This window comes from Neopsephotus bourkii, unplaced genomic scaffold, assembly GCF_033783945.1.
Source record: "Neopsephotus bourkii isolate Nb327-2 ecotype Australia unplaced genomic scaffold, CSIRO-AGI_Nbou_v1 NB_1031, whole genome shotgun sequence".
Taxonomy (NCBI): domain Eukaryota; kingdom Metazoa; phylum Chordata; class Aves; order Psittaciformes; family Psittacidae; genus Neopsephotus; species Neopsephotus bourkii.
In genome coordinates, this window is record NW_026901520.1 from 268,547 (window position 1) to 289,267 (window position 20,721).

The 20,721-nt window shown below is 48.7% G+C and overlaps 1 protein-coding gene across 1 annotated transcript in view; it reads right to left on the reverse strand.

Annotated features, from left to right (window-relative positions):
- The window catches only part of SIL1 (SIL1 nucleotide exchange factor), a 76,934-nt gene that overhangs the window by 45,593 nt on the left and 10,620 nt on the right, over positions 1 to 20,721 (reverse strand). Inside the window, 1 exon segment of the mRNA XM_061360571.1 lies at positions 285 to 402. Within this exon segment, the coding sequence (XP_061216555.1) occupies positions 285 to 402 (118 nt within the window).

Genomic DNA, 20,721 nt, shown 5'->3' on the forward strand with positions numbered 1-20,721 from the left:
TTCAAAGGACTGAAAGTCATACAAAGAAGCCACGTTGCAGATTTACTTTTGGTGTCGTGGCATCAGAAACCATGAAGGTGACTCTGAACATGCACTCAGGGCACTTCTACCGCCACCCCGAAGGTATCACAAAGGACAGGGCTGTGTTTTCAGCACTGATGAACTCCTAAAGCAGCTATTAAGTCTTGGGAAGAGACAGCAACTGAGTGCATTGGGGAACCTGGCCTCCAATGAAAGACACGAATCCCACAGCCTAGCCACCCCAATGCTTTGCATTGCTGTACCTTTTTCTTCTCTCTTTTCTTGTATCACTTTTCCCATTTTCACTGTCTGGGAGTTTGACTTCTCTGTCTCCTGTCTGCAGGTTCAGTCGTACGTGTGACCCTGCAGGAACAGCTTGACCTATAAGAAAAGGCAGGGTTATTTTAGAGCATGTGAGCTATTCCAGCTTTGTTCAGGTAACATGCGGTGAAGGCGCACGCACCTACCCAAGGGAGAGATAAAAGCCTCGTCCCACATGGTGAACAGAAGGAGGAGATTCTCAACTGATTACTCTCCCCTCCATCAACACCCCTTAGACACAAATGTTGCTTTAACCTCACAGAAATGCCACCTCCAGCCTCCAAACACTGCCCTGTGCAACCGGGCCAGCTTGTGCTACAGGACAAAGCCCAGCAGAGCATGAGCTCCCTCCTTCTTCCCAGGCCAATTCCTGATAAAGCACTAAAGCTCCACATCAGGAGCGGATCTGGAATCTAGAGAAGGGGGAATTAGTTGCTGATTAGGGTAGACAGCATAAAGTACAGCTGCCAAAGGGAAATCAAAGCACACCGCAGAGTACAGCCAGGTATGTGGAATACCAAGCATACGGAGGCGAGGCTGTGCTGGTTTGGAAATACTGCATTAAAAGGAATACATGATCACTAATATCTGCCAACAGAAAAACACAGAATACATTAAGCTTTGGGTTTACATGTAGAAAAGGTGGGAAATTCAATGGTTTTCCCTGGTCACAATTCATGACAAACATATATTGATAGCCAGCAGTTGTGCTGGGACACAGAGGAGGCCATAATTGGTTGTTGCTAATTGATGCTGCTGCTTGAGTCTCCCCTTCTGCTGCGCTCTGGGCAGACCCCCCCTGCAGTCCTGATCCAGCTCTGGGGTAGCAGCACAAGAGGGACCTGGAGCTGTTGGAGAGAGTCCAGAGGAGGCCACGGAGATGATGTGAGGGCTGGAGCAGCTCTGCTCTGGAGCCAGGCTGAGAGAGCTGGGCTGGGGCAGCCTGGAGAAGAGAAGGCTCCTGAAGGGGAGACCTTAGAGCAGCTCCAGTGCCTAAAGGGGCTGCAGGAAACCTGGAGAGGGGCTTGGGACAAGGGCCTGCAGGGACAGGCCAAGGGGAATGGCTTGAACCTGCCAGAGGGGAGACTGAGCTGAGCTCTTAGGCAGAAGCTCTTCCCTGTGAGGGTGCTGAGGCGCTGGCACAGGGTGCCCAGAGAAGCTGTGGCTGCCCCATCCCTGGCAGTGTTCAAGGCCAGGTTGGACACAGGGGCTTGGAGCAAGCTGCTCCAGTGGAAGGGGTCCCTGCCCGTGGCAGGGGTTGGGACTGGATGAGCTTTAAGGTCCCTTCCAACACAAACCAGGCTGAGACTGTGGGATTCATAGGCACAAACACCATTCAGGGGAGAAAGTGAGGGCTGAGCTGGATCTTTCTCTCTCACAGCCAGTGCTTTTCCTTGCCAGGTCACACCTCTGGGACAGCCCAGGCTACACACACAGCACTCACTGAAGCAACTCCTAAATTGTCAGACAAGAGAGACATGACTGTCCCCATTAGCACAGTACAGTATATCCTGGCTGTCGTGCTCCGGGTGCATCTGGCCACATTAGTGCACTCGGTTGCCAGGGGAGAGGAAGGGGGCTGATGGGTTTTGCTTTAAAGAAACACCAAAGGGGAAGCAAGGGAGCAGTCCCCAGAAGGCCCGAAGGACCCCTCCACTCACCAACATCACAGCTTCTATTTTCAGCCAGCAGTAAATAAAACACAAACCCCAGTGCACACAAACCCAGCACAACCGAATTAAGGAGGCTGCCATCAGAGAAGACACAAACTTTGCTTCTTTACACTTCCCTAAATGAGATTCGACCAAGACCATCCAACCCCCAGAGCAGAAATCCCAGCCTTGATGTATTTAAGCGGCTTTGGTTGCTGCAGGGACTTCTTCTTGCCCCTGTGCACAGCACTACAGGTTCACGCCACAGTAGGACAAACACACTGCTTTGTTAAATAAACCAAGAGAGACAGCTCTGTTTCCAGCAAAAAGATCAGTGTAGTCACTACAAAACATTCCAGATGTTTGAGACAGGATGAGGTCTTCAGTCTCATTTAGTCTGGGGTATTTAGAGCTTTATTCAGTGTGTTTGAGGGTGGGTTGGCTTGAATAATGTGATTAAAAATGCTGATTTAAATGAGCAACCTGGAAAACCTGAATTTTAATCATGTTTCACTATGTAGCTTCCAGATACTTCCCTTAAAAATAGCTGATTCTCTTTGATACCTTTAACTTGATACTACTCAACAACTGGGAGCACGCACCGGAGCGATACGCATGTAAGCAATTACACAGCTTCATGTGCTGTTAATACAGACTCGAACGCTTAATAGCTTTTTTCCTAGAGAAATTAATGTTTTACTTATTGTTCATATGAAGTTGCATTTGGGAAATGAAACTAATTAAAAACCTATCAAAACAAGTTTATATTTAAGCAATTTTGTGACCTTTTTTCTCCTTGACACCTTAGAAAAACAAAAGATGTCTATCCAAACAGAAAGCATTGCATGTGCGTGTTGCTGAACAGCCTTCACCTCCCAGAGATCTCCACACCCCAGATCTGATCCTGGCCTGCTCCCTTGCTCCTTATAAAGGGAAAGAAGAGTTTCCATTCTAATTAATTTCCCACCTCCACATTAACTACCCACTGAGTAGAAATAGCTGCACCCCCCTGCAGAACAGGCTATCACTGGCAGAGGAGGAAGCCAGCGAACTCCTTCCTCCACAACCAGTGGTACCCTTTTCCCATACTTGGGAATTCTTTAAACCACAACTGAACCGATTTGAAGATGTGTTACCACATCAGTTTGACTTCATGGATCTGAGAGAAAGCCAGGGAGTTTAAGCAGACCATCCAGTGTCCCCAGTGGGGACGTGCCACCCGCCTGCCCCTGAATCACTTCACTCAGCTTTTCACCTTGCAGCCAAAAAGTAAAGTACTTCCAGAGGGTAAGAAAACCCTTGTCACTGCACAAATGACATGGGAGTTATTGGGAATAAATGTCAAAGTGACAGCTTTTATTTCACACACGAGAGATGCTGATCCTGTAGCAACACACTGCTAGGAGGGTGTTATTCCCATTCTCAATTTAATCCTTTTATCAGCTGTGGAAGCACCAGGGCAGGTTTTGCTCTCCCACACAACCACTCTGACTTTCCCTGCTCTCTGGAGAAGCCAGCCCCACACCTGGCTGCTGCCCACGTGTCCAGGCATCTGCAGCCTAAACCTCATCAACCGGAGGTCCTGCCTTCATCTTCCTTGGACGTGCTCTGTCTGTCCTGAGAGTTCCTTAACATGACACTGAGGAAGAATGTAATTTATAGCCCTGCTCCTTTAATCTTGGTCAGCCAGACTTTTTCAGACATCTGTTTATTTCTTCTTATAATACATTAGATGGAGTAACAGCTCCAGAGCCAGCTTCAAGGCAGCAACTCACTCACAGGGGCTCTGCTGACATTTATAAACCAATGCTATTCCCCTCTTGTGTTTTATGTTATCAGCTAAACCTGTCGACTTAAATTATTGCCTCGTAACCAAATCACAGTTATCTGTTATTCTGCTGTGTGTACACTGCTGAAGCCCTATACCTATATCAAGCCTCAGAGAGAGTGAACGCAAGGTGATAAATAAATAAACAAATGGAAAACAGAACATGCTTCCATCATGCTCCCAGCTAAGGCAAGAATCAGGCATGTTATATGCAGGGTAACTGAAAGCTGCTGTGCTGAATATGCAACACGTAATAATACCCAAGTCACCCTGTTTCTCTCTTTCAAAACCAGCCAAGTGACCAACTGTGTTTCCTCCCCAGATGAGAACAGTCTCATCCTGCCTGGATCTTTTCCAGTACATTATCCCATTTAGTGCTGGCCACAAGGGGTTTTACAGTTCTGCATGCAGGGAAGACTGAGCCTCAACCCATGACACAGCAACAGGCAGGCATTAAAAACAACCAGTTAGGTTTCACATCATACACAGCTATTCCTGCCCTCCTGGAGCAGCTGCCCCATCCGCTACCCACCCCATGGACCCTGAGCTGGGACCCATCGACCTGCCCAGCCAGAGAAAGCCCATGAGGGGTGCAAGACTCTCCCGCTCCTGAAACACCTCCCTGCACCACTCTGCAGCAGAGAAAGGTCCACAGGGAAGGCTTCTGCAAGCAGAAAAAGGCCAATTCTGCTCACCAAGGCAGATCCCGAGTGAGCACCTTTGTTTACCATTGCAAAATACCCCAACCACATAAATCTACCCATGGTGCGAAAACAAGCCACAGTTATGAGTCAGTAACTGGCTCTGCAGCTCTCAGAAATCACTTTGGTATCTGAGAAGCATCAGATAACATCTACCTTTCTTTACTCAGTTTCTCTCAGCACAGGGAAGTGAGGGGAAAGGGACATTCTGATACAAGCAACAGAAGAATCTGCAAATCAATCCACGAATGTTGCCAGCAAAGCAATATTAAAAACAATAAGGCTGCACAAGACTGACAGAGCATCCTCACAAAGTGATCTGATAGCACTGACCCTGCTCCTTTAATAAAGCAGTGATTAAAAAAACCCACAAAGGAGACAAATTGCAGGAAGCAGCAGAGCTCTGCTGCCTGACTAGAGGGTGCTGAGGTGCTGACACAGGGTGCCCAGAGAAGCTGTGGCTGCCCCATCCCTGGCAGTGTTCAAGGCCAGGCTGGACACAGGGGCTTGGAGCAAGCTGCTCCAGTGGAAGGGGTCCCTGCCTGTGGCAGGGGTTGGAACTGGATGAGCTTTGAGGTCCCCTCCAACCTGAACCAGTCTGGGGTTCTATGATCACTGGCACCACCAGCTCCAGGAGGTGGGTACCTGGGAAAGACTGAGGCATCCCATGTTGGGCAGGTATAGGACACAATCACCCTGGTGCTCACTGTCACTGCCTGCTCCTCCCTGGGGTGAGGACAGGATTCACAGGAGCACAGTGCCCTGGCTGCAAGAAGACGCTGCCGCTTCTCATGCTGAATGCTGGGCTCAGGAAAAGCAAGGAACCAGCCCCAGTGTGGTGGGGCTCAGCTCTGGCTCCGGCATCCCGGTTGGCACTGTGAGCAAGGAAACAGCAATGCCTGGCTGCGGGGTCTGGTGTTTTGTCTCCGGGTGAGTCATGCCTCTCCTTGGCTTGCTTGTTATTTCAAAACAGAACACTTTTACACACAAAAGGAAGGGAGGCTGTGCAGAAGCACAGGTCAAGAAGAGATGGATTATGAATGGGAAGAGAAAGCCCAGAGCCTGAATCGCATTTTGCTATTTCCTGCCCCTTTTCCATTCATCTGCTGCCTTTTGTATTAGTTTGCCTCCCGGCACTCACTGCTCTTCCCAATTAAGCACCACTGGACAAGGTCATCAATATGCTATATATCCTCTCTTCCAGAGAGGTTTAACAGCATCAGGCCTGGAAGCTTCCCCCGGTGTTTCCCAGGGCACCTTACTCACTGTGCCAGCAACAAGAAAGCTGTGGCACCCACGTCCATGATTCAAGTAGAAACTCCTACAATGCTGACGAAATGCTTTACAAAGCCTCTCTGTGTGCATCTCTTAATGCCATTAGTTCTGCACTTCTGCTGGGAAACCCACAGCTGCCTGTCAGGCACAGCACATCCTTGGAGAGGCCCCATCCTGGTCACTGCCTCTGATTTCTCATGTCCAAGCCATCAGTGATAGCAGGGGCTCTAATTACTACTGTAATTATAGAGAAAACTCTCTCATAATCACTGTGTGCTTGCCATGTTCATAAACTGTTCATTAAGTGCATACTTGCAGCATCCATAGGGGATGAGATACTGGAGGAACCCCTGCCATGACCCACTGTGGCCAATGCCATCCCACTTCTCCCAGGGCCGCCTGCCTCTGCCTGCAAATGAGAAGTCATGGTGGCGTCAGGCTGGTTTTATCATGATCATTGCATCCTATCACTGAACCCTGATAAAAGATCCTGGTGTGCAGAGGGTGGACAAGGATAAAGAGACATCCTTCCCTTCATCCAGTTACGGAGGAAGCCATGAGAGTTTTGTCCTTACAGCACAAGCACACAACTCAACCTGCTGTTATCTTCTGCCTCCCAGAGCATGTGACAAATACCGAGCAGCAGGAAGAGCCTGATCCCCAGGGCACAGCCATTGAGCTCTCAGCAGCCGCTCGCACCAGCATCTTCCAGAAATGCCTGAATGGGATCAATTGCGGACAGACTGAACCAACAGTTAAAAAAACCTCAACAAAATCAAGGATGTTCCACATAACATGCTTTACCTGGTTATTCTGACAAATCTTCATATAATATTCCCAGCTATGCTAATAAATACCCTGCAATTTGGCCTGTCAAAACAGTGATGTGTAAATACGTCATCTTCTCCAACACCAACTTTGTCCACAGTGCAGTGGACAGAAGCCACCTGAAATGCTTCCAAGCTCACCAAGATGAAGCTGTTCCCAGTTCAACGCCCAGCACTGCTGCTGGAGCAAAGCCATCCCTGGGAAACCCCAACATCACCCCACTGACACATCCCAACACAAAGTGCTACAGTCCCTGCTCCTGCCCGTGCTCCTCGTGTCCCAAAGCAGCACCACTGCTTTCTGCTGGGCTTGAACCCTATGTGAACAGGGTGCGGAGAAAGGGTCGTTCCCATTCCAGTTTCTTATCTAGCAAGAGAAAAGCAACTTAATGGTGCTTGCTGGGATACTGGTTTTCCATGGCTAATCCATGGAGATCACTGTGTAGACTAGGGGTTCCAAGTGCTCCTCACAATCAGGATTACAGGGAGAAAACATGCCCACAGCAAACCTTGGGAGAACTTTTCTCTCTTGCATCCTATGATTTTCAATGCCAACCACTTGCTTGCTGCAGTAATAACCATGCCTTTAAACACCATCCATCAGGCCTACAGCCCAAACATTTGTTTATCTGAAAAGGGATTTAGAGGCACTCTTTTGTCCTAATGCTGAGAGGTCTTCTCTGCAATTTGTTTCCTTTGGCAGATACAATGAAAATGTTTTAGAAGTGATGCCAGAATCAAATCCCTCCTTCCGCAGCTAGTGGAGAACAAAGGAACGCAAGGAAGGGGCTTTCCAGTGAGTAATGCCTGGTTAGACATGTGAAAGCATCAGTTAAATGTGGACACTCAGCTGGACAACCACTCACCACTGCCAGTTACAACCCACCCAGCTCTCCCATGGCACTGGTATTTATGTTCCCTCCATTGATCCGCCAGCACCGGGGACCATGAGCCCGGTTATTCAAACCAGCAGCACCCTATGAGCTCCATGCTCTGGCTCCTACTCCCTCCTGCCAAACCCACCCACTGCCTGTGCTGGGCTTCGCCTCCAGCACTGGGGGAGCAGAAGGGGAGGGAAAAGAAGGTGAACCCGCAGTGACAGGCAGGGGACCCAGTCGCAATGTGTCTGTTTAACTCGTTCCTGCCATCACCAGTGGCCAAGATTGTTCTACACATAGCCCAGCCTGAGCTCGCTGCCTGCCTGAAATCCCACCAAACCTCAACCTTCCTGGAGCAAGATGAGGACAAGAGAGCTGCTGTCACACACAGGGCAGAGCATGTACCTCCTGTGAGGTGCTGCGCTTCCTGGGATGCTCCGAGGCAGTAAGCGATGGAAGTGAAGGCGGATGCTAGAGAGGTGCCTGGGGAGGAGGACTCCTAGGGAAGGAGGGCTCGGGAGAGGACATATGGTGCTTCTCTGATGGGAGCCGCTGCTGTAGCATCTGTTGATAGTTCTGCTGCTGCTGCCAATATAGGAAAGCTTCGTATGGCAAAGGGCCCCTAGCAACAAGTGCTTGTGCCCTTCCACCTGCCTCTCTCCAAAGGCTTCTCTCCCACTTGCACTGCATCAGCAGAAAATACACCAGGAGAGAAATAATAGCAGGCAAAGAGGAGGAAGGGCTGCCCTCTCATAAAATTGGCAAGAACATATGTTTTCACTTCATAAGCAAACCCTTATCTCCAGCTTTGAGCCAGGCACTTCTTATGCACTACCACACCCCCTGGGTGCAGCCTGATGCATGTGCTGGGTGCTTCAATACAAAGCACTTATCTGTTTTCTGATACTGGGCTCGATTCTGTGAACTGTAGCACTTTAGAGAGTTTAATCCCACAAAGGTCCAGGCAGGAGATCAAAGGTGTCCAGCCACACTCTGACCATCTCAGCTGTCAAACACCACACCAGGCTCCAGTGCCCTGGGTCTCACCATGTCACCATGCAACAGAAAGATTATTTACAAAAGCCAGTTTTAATCCCTCTCTTACTCACCAAGTTATTTATCTCCAAGCCTACACTACTTCATAATGTCACTGCAACCTATTCAATAGTTGTCATCCCACAGGTGGATTTGTTACACCAGAAAACCCAGCTGGGATGCTGAAGGCTTATCTAGGTTCAGAGAAGATCAATGCAGAATGCAGACAGAGAAGGATGAGGGAGATGACCCCAGGAGAATTGAGAACCTGACAAAAGGAACTGACAATGATATTTATCCTAAGGGATTTTAGGCATCTAATACCTTTTTGAGCAGAGAACCATCAGCTTCTTTACTATGACAGAGATTAACACCTCCAGAACATCATTAACCACAGCGGTCTTCCACATCTGTCACTCTCAAAGAGCATCTCTTCCTCTCCATATTGACTGTTGAGATGGCCACCACAGATGAATGTTAGGGCAGAGAGAACCACCCCCAAAGAAGCCAACAACACGGAGGCATGAGAAGGACAACTGCTCTATGGGAAGGGATAATCTATCAGGATCAACACCAGTGTGAGAAGCAGGAGGTCTAACCTGGCCATGGGTGGAAAAAAGCAGCAGAAACCTAATATTGTGCAACAGGAGGAAAAACAGGGAAAAAGAGAATCTACTTCCAAGGGGACGACTGGGGAGCTCAAGAATGGGTCTTCATGACCAGGTCTCAGGAATCTCTGTTTCTGTCTTCAGCTTCTGTGTTTATAACTCAGGCAAGGCTGATATTGAAAAGCTAAAACATATACAACATAGACAAACCCATCCAGAGGCCATGGAGATGCTGCGAGGCCTGGAGCAGCTCTGCACTGGAGCCAAGCTGAGAGAGTTGGGCTGGTTCAGCCTGGCGAAGAGAAGGATCCTGAAGGGGAGACCTTAGAGCAGCTCCCAGCAGCCAGGTTGGATGAAGCCTGGAGCAAGCTGCTCCAGTGGAAGGTGTCCCTGCCCACGGCAGGGGTTGGAACTGGATGAGCTTTAAGGTCCCTTTCAACACAAACCAGCCTGGGATTCTATGTGACTAGCAGAACATATTGGAGAAGCCCGTCTGCCAGCTACACTGCCAAGCTATAGTGAGAATGAATTTGAATAATAAAAACTGAAATAAGAAGCAGCCTTGGAGAGAACACTGGTATAGTGCTTCTTGAAGCTTCAATTTAAAGCCAGGTTTCTATAGCTATTGCAGTCATAAGTGACATTAGCCTAATTGTCAAACTTGTTACCACTGCAGTACTTCAGACAGACACTAAGGCCCTGTTTTATCACACAGGTAGATCACTAAGAAAGAATTTGTGGCACACTTGGTTCATAGGCAAATAAATTGTCATTCTCCCTGGGTCCAACCAGGGGATGCTGGCTTATAACCACGTGGGCAGCCTCACATTTCACCGTGAATGCTGCAGCTGAGATGGGATCCACATCCACTGTGGTGTTAGATATGGGAACCCACAGGGAGGTGGACTTTAGATGGGCCATGGCTGGAGACAGGCACCCAGGGACACAGAGCATGCCACTTCCCTTCCACAGACAGTAGGTAAAACATCCAGCCCAGCTCCTAAAGCCTCACCAGTTGACCCCCAACCCATGGACTGCCATTTCTGGGCTTCGAGGAGAAAAGTGGGAGTTAATGTAGAGAATTAGCTTTGCCTCCTCAGGAGTACAAGCATGAGATTGTAAGTGAACTTGCCTGGTCTGATTTTCAGAGATGCTCCAAGGGCAGAGATGCTCCAAGAGCAGAAAGCAAACAGAGGCTGCACGCTGCACCTTTAGGAAAAGAGATGTTTGCATGATCCAGCTCCCATCACATCCCACTTCAGGGAATTCAGATGCTCTCAGGAGCCTGGGGGCATTAATGCTGGCACAGCTTCATGCTTCCCATGTGCCAGTCTCAGAGCTGTTTGCAACAAGTCTAAGATAACAACACTGGTGCCACAGCATAAAGGCTAGTCCAAGACTCACAGTGAAAGCTGAAAATGCCCCTTTATTCACAGTTGTCCCTGCAGGAACAGCAGCATAACCTCATGCCAGCTTTGGAATAGAAATGGGCTTGCAGAGGAAGCGGCGGGAGCACAACCCTGGGGTGCAGGCTCAGGGCAGGAGGGTGGCTCTGCTCTGCTCCGGATCCTGCACTTGTAGAGGAACTAAATCATTAAACCAGTGAGAAATGTCCCTCGGGAAGGAAATCCTCTCAAAGATAAATCAATAACTCAGTGCAATTTTAGAATGCAGCCAGGAGAATTGACATTGCCAGGAAGGCTGAAAGCTCTGCCACGGAGACAGAGACACAGCATCATCACACCGCACATCCCGCAGCGCAGCCCTGCGCAGGAGCTCAGGCTCAAGGGATTCACTGCAAAGCCAGGACCCCTACGGACCCAAACCGGAACGGCAGCAGCAGGGATGTGGTGTGTCAAAACTCCCCTGTGACAAACCCACTTCCTCCCGGGTGCATCCTGGTTGCTCTCCTCCACAGCAGTGTGGCTGCTCCCCGCGGTACTGGCAGTGCCGGCAAATGCTGCTGGAGCTTACAGGGTAAGAGCTGTGCCAACATAAAGCACAAGCTAAACGAAGCACAGGAGTACAGGGCAGTGCTCCAGCCACCACGTTCACTCTTTGGCCAGGGCTACAGGGGTCGGACCAGCCACAGCACCCGCGGAATAAGGCGAGACAGTGATGCGCTGCGGCATGCTGTGATTAATAAACCTGCAATTTATGGCACTGTATTAACACAAAGTACACTTGGACCAATACGCTCAAGGAAACGAATGACACTTTCCAGCACAGTTCAACACTGAGCAGTAACTCCAGCACAAAGGCAAGAAAAAAAAAAGGCCCCTAATTATTCAGTAGCTGCTCTCCTCCCGGAGTCTCAGGGTCAGCTTGGAGGAGAAGGTGGCCTGAATTACATTTTCCTTTCCAGAACATCAACAGAATTGCTAACTAGGTCCCAGCAGCAAGGTCAGAGCCTGCCCACGGTTGTACATGTCACCCCTCCCAACAACCAGCTCCAGCAGACAGCAGCACTGGGGGCCCAGGAAGATCTTGGGCTGCCTGTGTCCCCTGGAGATGTGTTCAGAACACCCACACCTTGCGCTGCTCCTCCAGAGACACAGCAACAGTGTCTCTGCCTTCTTTTTGCACTAGTCCACAGGATTTAAAGCTCAGTATTTAAAGGGTGGCTACAAAGAAGATGGAGACTTTTTGTACGAGAAGTCCCATGGAAAAGACAAGGGGTGATGGAGAGATTCTGACTGAACATGAGGAAAAACTTCATGATTAAAACAATCAGCCACTGGAATAATCTCTCCAGATAAGTGGTGACTCCCCACTATTGGAGAGGGTAAACATCTATGTCATGCTTTGTTGGGAAAGGCTGGACCGTATAATCCTTGAGGTCCCTTCCAACCTGGGCTTCTATGATTCCCCAGCATGAATGGATGAACTACAGCTAATTCAAGGCCAGGCTGGATGAGGCTTTGAGCAACCTGGTCTAATAGAAGGTGGCCATGCTTATGGAACTGGATGAGCTTTAAGGCCCCTTCACACCCAAATCATTCTATGACTCTGTGAGTCCTTAAAAACCCAAACTGGTCTCCACAAAGCACAGCAAGTTTTACATGTCTACAAGATGCATTTTAAAGAAAATAAACCCAATCCATTTGGCAGCAATTCACTGTATATCCAGATCACCTACATATTGTTGCAACCAAAGCATCTGGCAGATAAGGAGCTGGCTTGAGGGCCGGGCACAAAAGGCTTGGCAACAGCCTGCCCATGGGCAGGTCAAGCAACAAACACGTCCATACCTGCCTGGAAAGCCCTGGAGCAGGACTGCTCATCATGCTGCTGCACAAGAGCTTGAGGCACGTGCAAACCCTCCCCACACAGAAAACTTCTGTTGCTGCTCTTTCCCATTTGTGCTTCCCAACTCGGTGACGATTGGGATGACAGTAATCCATCACGTGGCAATCTGCATGCACCCAAATGTCTTGCAACACAATCAGAAATCGACAGCAAGATGTGGCAACCCTCAACCACACAGTAAAACATAAAGGACACTTGTAATATTGATTTTAAAACTGCCTCAGAGAAGACAGTTGCAAAGGAGCCCGAGAAAGCAAAGTAAAATGCCTGAATTGAAGCCTCTTTTTCTTTTTTTCCTCAAAAAGACATTAATAATGGATTTTCAATGCAAGAAAAAAAACTGAAACCCACACCAGATTCTCCTGGTAATAACAGCTTTCTGCAAAGCCCAACTATTAATGTAACAGGGACATCCATCAATCAAGCATGCACAAAGTACTTTACGAGCTAAAAAAGGAGCAAGCAAACATCTGCTTTTGGCAACTTAAATTCTGCCCTTAAGCACAAGGAACACAATAAATTATCAGAAGGTTGGGCCTGAACTCATTCTCTTCCATCCTGGAGAGCTAAATAGTGAGGCCAGGGGTAAAGGTACACAAACCTGCTGCTGCTGGGATCTGTGCTTGACAAGAAAATGGGACGAACAGGCACAGTTTCATCTGTAGACTGAGGAGCTCTTCAAAAACAGCAGTGCAGTTCTCAGCACCAAGAAAGCAGCGAGCTCCTGACAGCAAATGAGTGGCAACACCACAGTAAGGTGACAGCAAACTCTTCTGCGAGCCCGCGGCTTCAGCAACCACCTTTCTGCAGTTAAGTTCTTGTCACCTTTGCCCCCACCTCCAGCCACCCTCGGCCTGTTCAAGAGCGTCCACATCCCAGAGCAGTGCCAGGGTGGGATAACCACATAGGAACTCACCCCAAGGAGACAGCTGCATCCCTCCTCACTATGGCTCTCCTCTTCCTGCTGATTAAGGCAGGTCACCACTGCCTGCATTTCTCAATTCCATCCGGCAACACTTCACATTTTGGGTCCATCTACACAACCGAGCACTGACTGGGGTGTGAGCAGCAAACCTGAGAAAACCTGGAGTTCCACCAAAAATCCCAGCTGCCAAAGAAGGTAACTGGGGTGCCCCGATGCCTTCAATATTCCCTCTTTTATATGACACAGTAGGTCAAATCAAGTGCTGGAGATAATGAACAGAATTTACTGATCTAACCAGAAGAAGCTGCAGGCAGCACTGCAGCTAAGCCTTAATAGATTCTGAAGAGTGACACCATAAAATGACATTGCGGAAGTCTATATTTATTGTCTCCCCATGTTTTCTGTATCCAAGGTGCCACATTACACTTAATAACAGTTTTTCTCTTCAGCTGCCAGTGATGCAAATCCTACCTGACAAGCTAACAGTTGGGGTTAACCCCTCCAAACACACACATCTCCACCCAGTGTAAGGCTTTGGTGGTGTGAACAGGGCTAAACAACTACACCAGCACTGCCCTGGTGAATACACACTGTCTATACTCATCACTTGGGTGTGCTGGCTCCACAGGGCTCACTGCCATGCAGCAGGAGGGTATCCGAGTTCCTTCTCTGCCAATGGAAGCGATGCAGCCATGGAGCAGCCGTTGCAGGAAGGTACCTTCATGCTCAGCAGAAGCCTGCTGAGAACAGGAGAGAAGCCCTGCCAACAAGCGCTTGACTCGTACCATGGCAAGCTCTGTGCAAAGCATCAGGAGGTCCTCATGCAAAACCATGGAGAACCAGAGTCCTGATCCAGCTCTGGGGCAACAGCATAAGAGGGATGTGGAGCTGCTGGAGCAAGTCCAGAGGAGGCCATGGAGATGCTGCAAGGGCTGGAGCAGCTCTGCTCTGGAGCCAGGCTGAGAGAGCTGGGCTGGGGCAGCCTGGAGAAGAGAAGGCTCCTGAAGGGGAGACCTGAGAGCAGCTCCAGTGCCTAAAGGGGCTGCAGGAAACCTGGAGAGGGGCCTTGGACAAGGGCCTGTAGGGACAGGCCAAGGGGAATGGCTTGAACCTGCCTGAGGGGAGACTGAGCTGAGCTCTTAGGCAGAAGCTCTTCCCTGTGAGGGTGCTGAGGCGCTACCACAGGGTGCCCAGAGAAGCTGTGGCTGCCCCATCCCTGGCAGTGTTCAAGGCCAGGTTGGACACAGGGCAGATTATGTCAAAAATGCAAATGCATCTTAAAGTACAGTGTCAGTGATAACTTAAAGGCACTTTTAGAAGCGCCACCAGACAGAAAGGGAAAGGTTTCACTTGGGCTGAACGACAAATCCTAAAAATAAAACCTGATCTGGGGTTAGAATGTAAATTGTTTAGATCTATTTATTCACACCCTGCAGTGTTGGGAGACACACACGGCCTCATGTTTCTCCTTTTACTTTGCAGGATCACAGGCACATTCCTGTTGTTGGCATTGCAGCTTTCAAGGTCTTTGCAGCCCTGGGAGATCTCCAGCAGCAGAAGAGAAGCAATACCAAGTGGCAGACTGCATACATTAATTCAGTATTCATATAACATCCTGTTGCAAGTGAATGACCCCAGCAAAACTTCCTGCAGTCTTAAGGAGCAGGCAGAAAATCAGGAGAGAGGAAAAAGAATCTCTGGGCTGAAGAAAGAGCTTTTGAATCAGAAATGTTCTTAATGAGAGCTTTCACCACCAGCACCACACTTACTCCTTCCAAAATGTAAACACAACATAAAAAATTAAACACGAATGTACTGTTGTAAGAGTTCTTGCAATAAATGGGGATTAGTTCTACAAGACATCAAGACAGACCCAAGGAGAATACATTTCTTTCCCAAGCTTATGCTGGTAAAGCAGGGCTGGAAAAGTAGAGATGTACGTTACTTTTTGACTCAGAAGCTTTCTTGACATGCCAAAGGAAGCCGTTTCAGTAACGCAGAGACAGGAAAGGTGAGACTGAGCTGAGCTCTTAGGCAGAAGCTCTTCCCTGTGAGGGTGCTGAGGCGCTGGCACAGGGTGCCCAGAGAAGCTGTGGCTGCCCCATCCCTGGCAGTGTTCAAGGCCAGGTTGGACACAGGGCCTTGGAGCAAGCTGCTCTAGTGGAAGGGGTCCCTGCCTGTGGCAGGGGTTGGGATCGGATGAGCTTTGAGATCCCTTCCAACCCAAACCAGGCTGGGATTCTGATACCCTGCAGCTTTGGAGCTCACAGTGTGCAGCTCACCTGATCTCCAGCATCTTCGATGATGCCTTGGTGGGAGAGTTCAACACTTCCCTGGCCACAGAAGCAACCTCTGGTGTTTCATGGGGATGGAAATCCGAGCCATGGCTAAATAAGCATGCACTGTAGTGCCTGGATGCTCATCCCACAGAACAAGATTGTGCATTTGAAGTGCGAGGGTGTTGCTTTGATTTGGTCAAACCTTCAGAACCATTTCAGTGCCTCTGGAACCCAAGTCAAAATGTCTGAAAAGTACTTTCCCATAATACCCAGAAAACAACCCAAGCTCACGGAATGGCTTGTTTGCTCTGGAAGCAGGAAGGAACATACTCAGCTTGGAAATTCAAGTTAACCTAGGCTGGATGCACTCCCAAAACGTTTTCAGGAGGGAAACCATTTTTCTTCCAAGGCACTGTTAGAGGCTTGAAATAAATGTGCAGACTGCTAGATAAAGACAGAGATAAAAATAGGCCTGTTATTAAATACCTCTTCTTTAATGAGGTTCATCCTTCTAAACAGTCACACAAAGGTTATTAACGTTATTGCAGAAAATACAGCTCCACTTGCACATAAAAGCCATGGCAAGATATTCCTCATCACCCAGCACACATTTAAGCATCTCTCAGGAGCTCATGCTCTCACAGCATCTCTGGCTTGGCAGAAAGAAGATAAAAGAGAGGAATGAGAGATGTCTTCCCTGGGAAACAGTCTCTCTTCTTTCAAAGCGCTTTTTCCCTTCCAAACAATGTAAATTTAACCATGTGAACGATTCCCACTGCTTATGTCTCCTGCTACACAGATGATGTACTTATTCTCTTCGCTAATGCTACATTTACATTATAATAACACCAGGCAGAGCACCATTAAAGCAAAGTTCAAATATATTTTGAAAAATGCTGCTTAACCTGCTCCTATTGCACCAAAAAAACCCCCACTTGACTCAAACTCCTCCATCTCCTGGTGCGTAACCACTGCACTTAACCCGTAACACACTGCGGAGCCCAGAGTCATGCACGCAGATAAGAGGAGTCACCATTTGTCTGGTGACAGTTACACGCTTGTCTGGGTTGTGCCCAAAATCCAAGCCCAGGACTATGTGTCAGTGAAGCTGCAAACTTTCATCTCGGCCGCTCAGAAGCATCCTTTAGTATTTGGCTGTACGTGTGTCACTGCAGCAGACTTTCATAACCAGCTTGTTTAATGAAACCAGTAACATCACAGCCAGTAAGGAACAGTATTCACCCCAACACACAAAAACCCATCTTAGCCCCATCCTGCTCCTGAACCTGGGCAATCCATACAGGACATGTAGAGTTTTTTCTCATTGGCAGTGTCAGGATACGCGAGGTGTCCCTGCCCACGGCAGGGGGGTTGGAACTTGATGATCTTAAGGTCCTTTCCCACCCTAACTGTTCTATGATTCTATGATACTGGCAGTTTGTGAAATGACAGAAGACAGCACAAGGTTATCTACATTTGGGGGAAAAATGGACCATTTTGGGAAAAAGGGTGATTTCACAAATACTGAACCCGATACCCTCCATGGATGTGCTTGGAAAACGACGGATGCAAAACCTGCCAGGTCATGGAGAAGCAGGAAGAAAACACAGGGAACACATTTTCACTCAGGTCCCAGGAATGATTTAGTACCAGGAGCTATACAGCTCCGAGGTCTCACATTATAATAATTTTCCTATACATACACATACATATTGCATTTACAACATGCCACAAAATATATAACCAAAACTGCATTACTGCACTTGTCAAATTAGATAAGCAGAGTGGTTTTTATGAAATGGAAGTCTAACTTATTTTAATGTACACGTCCACTTACTGGCCTATAAATTTCTGTTACTTGCTACAGCTTCCCATGTGCTGGGCTCCACCCCCAGAGCGTGAGCAGCAGCGGAGGGAGGGGATCCTGCCCCTCTGCTGGGCTCTGGGGAGGGCTCCCCTGCAGTCCTGATCCAGCTCTGGGGCAACAGCACAAAAGGGATGTGGAGCTGTTGGAGCTTTAACCTGCCAGAGGGGAGAGTGAGACTAACCTGCTCTAGTGGAAGGTGTCCCTGCCCGTGGCAGGGGTTGGAACTGGGTGAGCTTTAAGGTCCCTTCCAACACAAACCAGGCTGGGATTCTGTGATTTCTCAGTGTGAATGATAAAGCCTCTTCTGGAAAAAGTCAGCTTTGTGCCCACGGACCCAGCCCACTATCATTCATGATGCTTCCCAAGTGTTTCAACTACACAGATCCAAGGCTATAATGCTGCCGGCATCACCTGCACTGGCATCTCGTTGGGATGCTGGCAGCAGCTCCCAGATCAATCCATGCCTCACAGCCAGAAGCCCAGCCTGCTCCCCTTGTCTGCACACTGAAGAGACAGCATGACATGGACTGGGTGTGGATCCCTGGAGGGTGCCCTCCAACTTCCCAGCTCAGGGAACCTGCTGGTGAAGAAAATCCAAGCCGATAATGCAGAGCAAGGCTGGAGACAGGTAACAGCACAGCCCTCATCTGCACAACTGAGCCAGAGGGCAAAAGGCTCATACTGACAATATCTCCATGTCCAAAGGCTGACATCCTTCAAGCACTCCCTGCTTCAACAGAGGTTTGAGTTACCACCCATCTGCACACTGTCCCAGTGTCTCTCAACCATTCCCAATCCTGCCCTCTTCCCAGCAGCAGGGAAACTGTTACTCCTTTTACACAGGACTAAGTCTTTTGAGAGAATTTGCTCTGTTTGACAGGTCTGCCCTCCAGTGTCACACACCAGAGACAAAGCAGCCTATGGAGCTTCAGCCCTGGCACTTCTATCAGAGAAGACCTTCAGCAAAAGGAGAAATTCAACATAAGCCCAAGGAATTCAACACAAGCTCAAGGAGACCGTGTACCCTGTGATGGCACTGAGATATCAGTGGAGGCATGAAATCAGGGAAAGCCCAGGAGAATGGGGAATCAGAGAGAGCATGAGGGCAGGTGGTAATAAAAAGGAGGACAGGCACAAGATACTTAAGATACCAAAACCCTCGTATGCAACAGGTCAGATGGCAAACAGGCAGAGGGATTGCTACTAGTGGCCATAACTGCAGGTCCAAGCACTGAACATTTGAAATTGCTCTCAAGACTGCCTGGCCTTTCCTACCTGCTGCAATCACCCTGCAGCTCTCGCTTTTACTGGCCAGAGAAGATTATAATAACTCCACAGCTGAGATCTTTTTTTCCCCTTTGCACATCAGTAACCAGTTATTTTATATAAAAAACCTGGAAAAGCAGCATTTCATCTGGTATAAATGAGGGGTTTCAAATCCCATTTGCCTTCCCTCGTCATGCAAATCTGTGCTGATCTGATGAGGCTCCTATTTCCTGGATTACAAACGTCAAGCTTTGCAGAAACGAGCATACCCTGGTGTCTTAATGCTGTATTTCACAGCCCCCTCTTGACTGTGCTGACATAAATATTTCAGAGACCTGCACACAACTGTTTGAGATAGGTCTGGGTCACTGAGAAGCCAGAGGTTTGGACAGATTCATTAATTCAGCAAAGCAATTAGCAGGAGCCAGCACAGCTCAAGACACCCTAGTGAACAGCAGGAGCAAGATGCTCACTGTCAAGGTGTAGGAAATCCTCACCAGCCATCATATCACCCACAGACCCTGTCACTGGGCTCCTGAGCCAAAGGGGTCGCTCCTGCCACTACCTTCTGCTCCCAGCTTCACAAACCTCTCCTGGGCTTAGAGCAGTGCTGGCTCCTTCAGCCACTGAAACCTCTTGAAGGACAAAGACTCACAAGCGAGTCATTCCCCATCCCTCGCCCTGTTCTTTCCAAACCCACAGCAAGTCCTTCAAAACAGCTTCTGAAATGACCTCAACACCAACACTTGCTTTCAGAACTGTGTTTCCTCACATGTAAAACCTTGTTTACGCAGGAAATGAGGCAAGGAAAGACCTGAGACAAGCATGAACAGCAAAGATAGTTACCGACAGAGAAAGCCACCTGAGGATCCGTGGAAGCTGCAGCAGTGGATATTTAAATGCTAAGCAATGTATCATCAGCTCCCCGCTGAACTTCAGATGGTTTCATCTTTACAGAAGCAGCAACAACAGCATGCTCACATCAACTCTGCTCTGGCAGTTTGATCAACAGTGGCAGCCATGGCTTCTTATTTTTTAACTGCAATATAATTAGGCACTTAGGAAAATGACTCCAAGCAGGACAAATGCTATAGAGTAACTGCAGGTAGCAGCACAGAGCTCTGCAAGCCAGGAGTTTAACCACAGCGAAAGGCACAGGCCAGGAGACACGGGATCCAAACAAGAGATCCAACACTGCATCACTTCAATCACCAATGCAAGGGTTTGCTCTGGAACAAAGGAAGCCTTTCCAGTGGGCTCCTCTCTCATGGAAAGCGTGCAGAGCAAACTGACAATACTCTGGTATTTGGGGCAGGTGAGGGTCTCGCTTGGTCCATCTGGATTGGGAAACTGGATACGTGAATTCCCAACTTCAAACTGTCAGCAAGTCTCTGCTGCACAGGGGAGCAGGAAGTACTGGAAGGACAGAGCCCATCTGCAGCAGCACTGTACAGCCCAGGCTCCCCAGAGTACTGGGCCCTGCAGAGGAGGAGATGATTAACTCCCTTTTTCTTTCCCAGTTAAACCCTTGCCTCTTAGATCCTTCCTCTTCACCACAATGTCTTCCCAGAGGAACCACTTCCCACCCTAATGCTAGTTGGGAAGCCTGCTGGTCAGTGATACACTGCTTGGTCAGAGCAATTCAACTTTCAGTCATCATCAGGAATACTAAACAAAACAGAGGGAAACAGGGTATCCAAATAACAAAAGTAGCCAATTCCCAGGCAATGAGGCATTCATGTGCTCTAGGATGTTGAGAGGCAGATTTGAGGCTACCTGGAACTGTGGAAGAAATGCTTTTATAAACAGAACCCCAAAGAAAACTGAAATTGATGGAAGAAGTTCTGAACTGTGAGGTTGGTGAGGCACTGAACAGGTTGCCCACAGAAGTAAATGCTCCATCCCTGGCAGTGTTCAAGGCCAGGTTGG